Below are 7010 nucleotides of genomic sequence, written 5' to 3' on the forward strand. Positions count from 1 at the left end.
GGTTTTCAGGCATTCGTGGATGCTTTTGGTGAGCCACGGGAGCTTTTGAGCACTCTCGTTCCCTTTGGTCCACATGGGGATTGTCATGCTTTGGGCTTGTTTTTGACAAAAGATAATTTCTACAAAAGAAATCGTTTTATATCACTGTGAAAGAATCAATCATTTGTTCTAGCATTAACTTGTCTTGAGGGATGCACACCAGCTAATGAAAACAGATATTTTGCCAATTCGCACAGGATCACCTTCATTTTCTTATGCCAAAACTTACGAAACAAAATAATTTACGTCACACAACTCTAAGCATACTTACATTCCATCTTCCCTTCACAGCCATACATGATGTATAGTCTAACAATTTCACTGTGCGATTTTAACTATGACATGCAGTTCATTTCATAACAGAAAGAAGAAAACTGACAGGGAAATGCAGTTAAGTTACATTCAAAACTCTGTAGCTGATCCTCAATTAGCACTTTTCTCGGGAACTTTTAATTGCTTAGTCATTCATAAAATCTATTTTTTTTAAAGATTTTAAATTCCAAAACGAGCTACAAGTGGGGGTTTTTTTGCTGCAAAAGACTACCCTGTGTTGGGGTGCAGATTCTATATGGCCTATTCCACATCCATATAACTGAAAAATAGAATATGATCTTTTTAAGAGTCACAACAATTGAAATAACTGGCTGAAATCATGTTGAAGTTCCTAGGAAAAAGGAACTTGATCAAAGGACAGCAGGGTAGGTCCTATGAGGAAAGGTTGCGGGACCTGAACCTGTTCAGCCTTCAAAAGAGAAGGCTGAGGGGGGATCTTGTGGCCTGTTATAAACTGGTTAGGGGGGAAACCAGCAGGCGCTGGGGGAGTCCCTGTTCCCCCAAGTGCCGCAAGGAGTGACCAGGAACAACGGTCACAAGCTGGCGGAGGGAAGGTTTAAGTTGGACATCAGGAGGCGCTACTTCATGGTCAGGGCGGCTAGAGTCTGGAACCAGCTTCCAAGTGAGGTGGTGCAGGCTCCCACCCTGGGGGTTTTTAAGAGGAGGTTGGATGACCACCTTACTGGGGTCATTTGACCCCAGTGCTCTTCCTGCCATGGCAGGGGGTCGGACTAGATGATCTGCTCAGGTCCCTTCCGACCCTAGAAACTATGAAAACTATGAAACTTGAATTTTAAGTTAAATAAATATCCATGCTGCACAAGATGGTATTATTTTGAAATCACGCCATTTTTGGAAAAGGATGCATCTTATATGGTAGTAAAAGTTATTCCCCTCAAAAATCCTCCAACAAACCAAAACCTTCTCAAATAAAATGGGAAATAAATGGAGAAAGGGGAAAGTTTGAACACAGAAAACAGAGGACTGATCTACAGGTAGTTTTAACATTTCAGTAATTACATCTGCTTAGATAAAAATCTGGTTCAAGTGGCATTAATTCCATCCTTCCTCTCAGTATGGATGTAGCTGTACTTTTATAAATGTACTTATGTTTGTATCAATAAAGATGAAAGCTGCTTATGTAAGTGCAGGTATTTTTATAAAATACATAAAATGTGCTGCACTTGGCTAGGCACATTACCTATATCATTTTCTAAGCAGATATAGTTATAGCACAAAAACATGTGTTTAAAAAAAACATTAGTACATAATCTTGTTAGCACATGAATTGTGGGGGAGGGGAGTAGGGGAAGATATATGTATTTTTCTGAAGTCACAGATTCACACAGAAGTTTAGGGTGGAAGGGACCTCATGAGATCATCTGGTCCAGCCCCCCTGCTCCAGGCAGGAAAGATTGTTGGGGTCAAATAAAGCGTTTCTGTCACTCATCAAATGAGGTGTCAGGATGCAGGGGTCAGGACTCCATTAATATCCCTCCCGCTCCAGAATGAGAGGCCCGTTATGCTTCTTCAGTGCCTTGTAGACCCAGTCCTTGCACACCTGAGCCCAGCCTAGCAGCAGCTGGTACAGCTGGCACATCTGGTCCAAAGTGCCCTGGGATCCTCCCCAGGAAGAAAATGCTACTTAGCACTAATGACTGGGAAATGGACTGCCCATAATGGCCACCTCCTGTCGACCCAGTGCAGCATTTCATTGAAAGGTTCCAATCCGTCCTGTTCCAAAGGACAACGGAGATGAAAGGCATGTTTTTGTACAACCGAAACCTATACAAGGCTCATTCCTTTTCTTCTCTCTCATTGCTGAGATCAGCCTCAAGCTGGTTTACACCCCTAGCTGGTAAGTACTTCATTAGTTTCTTTTTTAAGAACCTTAAGGTACCTGACCTTAAAGTAATAACACACGCCAACAGCCTGTAAAGCACTACTGTAAACCTTCAGTTCCCAGACGAATACACTTCTATTACACACTTCAACGCATACACCCATGTGCACACACACAGCAGTAAGTTAAGAGAAAAGTACATCCTGGGGCATATGGCAAAGCCTAGTGAATCAGAGAAGAAAAAATATCTTCTATCTTATCTTTTTAGTCATTGACTCAGCAAGTGGGACTCAATTTAAAAGTACAAGAGAAAACAATCAAAGCAAGGCTTACAATTACAGCTACCGTGGCTGATTACTTTTTCTAATGAAAGAGACAGATGCCTTATTTTCACTTTTAGTTTTACAGAAAAAATTACCAATTAGTTAAAATCATCTTCAAGAGAATTCAAACAAAAATTTATGCAATGTAAGGAGTTACTACATATTTAAAATAATGTCACTGACTAAAGGCTGGCATACACCACAAACTTAACAGGCTATGACACACTGAAACATACCACACTGCTCCACATATGCTATCTCCTTACGCAACAGAAACACACTTGCACAGTTTTGCTGGTGGGATACCTATTTCTCACTCAGCAATGGATTAACAGTCTCAGCAGTCCTAATTAGCCCACCTATAGCACTATACAAATGAACCATCGCTACATCCAACTGGAAGGTAGTACATGCAAAGCTTAACATGTTTAAGCATTCCACTGCCTGCCTGGCATGGTATGTTTGCAGTGCAGACTTGTCCTAGGTCCCTGATACACATTACACTTAAGATGCTATTAACAGGTAAATCACTTTTTAAGTAATAATGTGGCCATACATTCAGTTAGTTAATGCTGCGATAAAGCAGGGGATGAGCTACAAAGTTATTACACATATTTGTATAATAATTTTGTGGCTGGTTCCCACTCCATCTTACATTCAATGTGTGACCAAAGCTCCAAAGGGCTCCTGAGGCTGGGAGCACTGATCAGCTAACTGGGACTCCCAGCTTCAGGAGTGCATGGAGATCTTGAAGTGTTGTGGTGAACTCCTAAAGCTGGGAGCACCCATCAGCTAACTGATGCTCTGAGTCAGACACCCAGATTGTTAATTGGTGGTGCAAAGGGAGTATGGGATCATCTCCTGTCAGTCACATGTAGCACGGCAGGAGGAATGACTCTTAGGTTTGCAGACGAGATCTCATCACACCTTTAACTGTACACCTGCCAGAGGCCAAGGTTTCTCAATGGATGCCTTTGAACTTTACTCAAGTTAAACATATAGAAAACACACTGAGGGCTATCATAAAAGAAAGGCCATCACTTCACTTTCAGCTGCAGTTAACAAGAGGATATACTTTAGATACCCAAGGAGATACAGTTGAAAAAAAAGTGACCTTACCTCTCGGGGTCAAACACACTGTTGTCTGCCACCATGGCCTTTAACACATCCACATTTGCTGCAAATAGCACAAACAGAAAATATCAGAAGAAATGTGTTGCCCTGGCTTTAATCTATCATATTATTGATTGAATAAAAAGGGGGCATACTAAATATTTTAGTTTTGATAAAGAGTCTAATGCTTAACAGATATGCATTTACTACAGGCTCACTAGCAGAAAACTGCTGCGTTTAATAACTCCAAATTTAGCTCCATCTAGAAAGAAAAGCTTTCCGTTACAGACTAAAAAAGCAAAAAGTAAGGTATGCAAAGAAATTCTTACGAAATATAGTTTTATTTCAAGACTCAGATACTTACCTTTGAAACTGTAAAGTTATCATTTCTTATGGGACTCAAAATTCTGACAAAGCAACTTTTCTGGTTTTGGTTATTTGAAAGCTTACATTAAGCAACAGACACAACTACCACTACTAATTGCTATCTACTAAGCACTCCCAGGCCATAAACTCATACTAATTAATTTTTAACCCACCAGCTGGATTGCAGAGGTAAAATATGCAATTTTTCTTTTTAACAGTGTACTACTACAAATGAATTAAAATCTAGGAATGGAAGACTTATCCCTATTGCAGCTAGCTCCAAACTCTGGAGAAAAATTCTAAGCAATTACTAAACTTTCTTTTCAGGGTGTTTATGACTATACTGAAAGTAGGTAAAGCAGCTTTCAGTATTGTAAAGAAAAATCTGGTTTCATACATGTAGGCCAGGGCTTTTTAACCAGCAATCCAAGGGGTCAACTCACAGCCCATGGAAGCTAAATCAGTGCGACTGTCACAGATACTGCCTTGGCATGGTTCTGTTCACTCTGCCAGCTCCTTGTCTGCCACCAAATTTGGGATCTTTAGTCACGGCTCAAGACTAAACTCCGCGGCAAAGGAAAAATGGGGGACATGAGGAGAGATGAACGGCAGCTACATTCAACTCCTGAGTTCTGGAGCTGTATCAAATCAGTGGCTCCAGTAGCTGCACCAGCGAGTCATCATCCTGCCACTGGAGTTTGGTCACCCAACTCACAAGAAACCCCACAGTCCAGATGTGACCCACAAGGCCAAATAAGCCGGAGATATTTGATACAGCTCTCAGGGCACCCCCAAAAGACACCTTGCCTCTGCATTGTTTTTGACATATTTTGAGAGCTGTGCAGCTATAGTGCACACTGAATCTGGTGTGTGCTGGTGTCTAGACATTAAGGGCAGTGTTACAGATCCACAGAAGTTTAGAGCTGGACAGGACCTCGTAAGATATCAGGTCCAGCCCCCCTGCTCTGGACAGAAAAGACTGCTGGGGTCAAATAACCCCAACAAGGTATGCAACTAGCATGTATTAGAATTTCCACTGGGAAAACTGTCAAAGTACTAAGGGACTGTTCAATACAGTAGAGCTACTCCCTGAATAAGGAGAAACACAACTGTCTTGAAAACCCATGCAATTTCAGCTGCAAGTTGATTCGCAGGGGAGATTTAATCAATGGAGCAAGTTAGTACCACAGTCCTAATTCCATGTCCCTGCTGTTCTCCTACTCCTGCTTAACTGCATGTCAAGCAACAAGCCAGCACATAAATAAAATGCATGCAAGTCTACATTTCATTATCCTGTTAACATTTTCCAATCAACTCTTACTGCACGCACCTTTAACATTGGGTTTTTCCCCTTCTAACTGTCATTTCTAAACCATCCAAAATCCAAGTATTTGACCTTACTACAGATTAAGTTAATAGCAAATGTTTCACTTCTAAGTCATTTGAATATAAAAAACGGGACTAGAGAAAACAAGGACTTGAATCGCTATTCATCTAGCCCTCTGTTTGGCCAGACAGGCTTTGAACTAATGTCAGACGCCTGGTTAGCTGCTCAGAAATGTTTCTCTTCCCTCCCAATCTTTTGTTATATCCTATTTCTCCCCCACCCTTCTCTGTGAAGATACCACCCTCATTAAGCAAACAGAAGCATTTGCTATCCTACTTTCCAAACTCGGCAAAAAGCTTTCTACTAGTGCTCAGGTTTGGCTGAAGAAATCTGTCCCGCCATTCATCTCAGTGTAAAGCCATTCATCTCAGTGTAAAGGGAAAACTCAAACTTTTGGGGTGTATTTCAATGCTAACATTAAATAAGCAAGCAAATTCTCATGTCATTTAAATATAACACAAGGAAATAAGCAACTTGTGCAAAGAAACTAAAGTGAAGAACGAAAAAAATGTCAAGGAACACAGGAGTCATGGTTCCTATAGGAAACTTCCCAGAAGGAAAAAGGACAAATTAATTTGAGATGAAATGCGAAAGTTTGGCTTTAAAATGCAATTTGAGAAAGTTAAGTAGGCACAAACAAGGAGTATGATAGAAATTACAGAATGTGAGCTATGAGTGCCAACAAAATAACATTGAAACACTTGAAAAACATCATGGTATCACAGAATCATAACTTTAAGACAACACTACACACTGATTTTAATCGGTACCTTCATTTTTCATAATATAGTTGACAATTTGTCCAACAGTGTCACTATTTTCATGTCCAGTTTCATTCATTTCTGAGAGAGAAAATAAGAACTCAGTCAATATTATATCAGCCTAAAAACATTTTCATGAAGATACAAAAAACACTAAAATATTTCAATAAAAAAGAACTCTGCAAAAAGAGCAAATAAAGAGTCATTTTTATTTTATTTTGACAAATCCTGCTGTCTCTATTCAGGTGTAAAACTAAAGCTTCAAAGCTGAGCCTGTAATCTCCATACATTAAGAATTTTAGCTGAACCCTTTAAAAAGCTCAATATTTAATAAACTTTGAAACACCTTCCTCTTCATCTCAATGTTGTATGAACTGAAGTCTTCGCAGAAAAAACAAAAGAGCAGATGTGGAAATTAAGTTACTATGTACTAGCTACCAGAATAGTTTTGAGGCAAATTGATGGAGTTGTCAAGAAGCCCGCTTAGCAAATAGTTTGGTTACCAGATTTCAGTGTCCGAACCGTCAGTTCAGCACCTTTCACTAAAACTAGTGAATAACAGAAGAGCACTTCCAACCCCAAGCTTTGGAAAAAGGTAAGACTAACTTCAAAACCATTTAAATAAAATTAAACTTCGTAGTATTTGTCCTCTTGTGGTTGAAGGCTTAGAAATCATATTTTCAGGATTTTTCAGAACACTAGGATTTAGTAAAATGAAAACCAAGATTCTCAACTGAAAGCATCACAGCAGGATACAGGGCTTTAAGGTACTTAAAGCCCTGTATCCTGCTGTGCCCTTCATGCTCTTAAGAGAGAGGCTTGAAAAAACAAAAGATAGGGTCGTA

At 39.9% G+C, this 7010-nt stretch overlaps 1 protein-coding gene across 1 annotated transcript in view; it reads right to left on the bottom strand.

Annotated features, from left to right (window-relative positions):
- RELL1 (RELT like 1) overlaps positions 1-7010 on the bottom strand; it is a gene marked incomplete at its 5' end in the record, with an annotated part of 75983 nt that overhangs the window by 41624 nt on the left and 27349 nt on the right. The window contains 2 exons of the mRNA XM_019525850.1: positions 3658-3715; positions 6175-6246. Coding sequence (XP_019381395.1) covers positions 3658-3715; positions 6175-6246 — 130 coding nt within the window. The remainder of the gene's footprint in view (positions 1-3657; positions 3716-6174; positions 6247-7010) is intronic.

The sequence above is a fragment of the Gavialis gangeticus genome, unplaced genomic scaffold (assembly GCF_001723915.1).
Source record: "Gavialis gangeticus isolate Ggan-Ray unplaced genomic scaffold, GavGan_comp1, whole genome shotgun sequence".
Lineage (NCBI taxonomy): Eukaryota > Metazoa > Chordata > Crocodylia > Gavialidae > Gavialis > Gavialis gangeticus.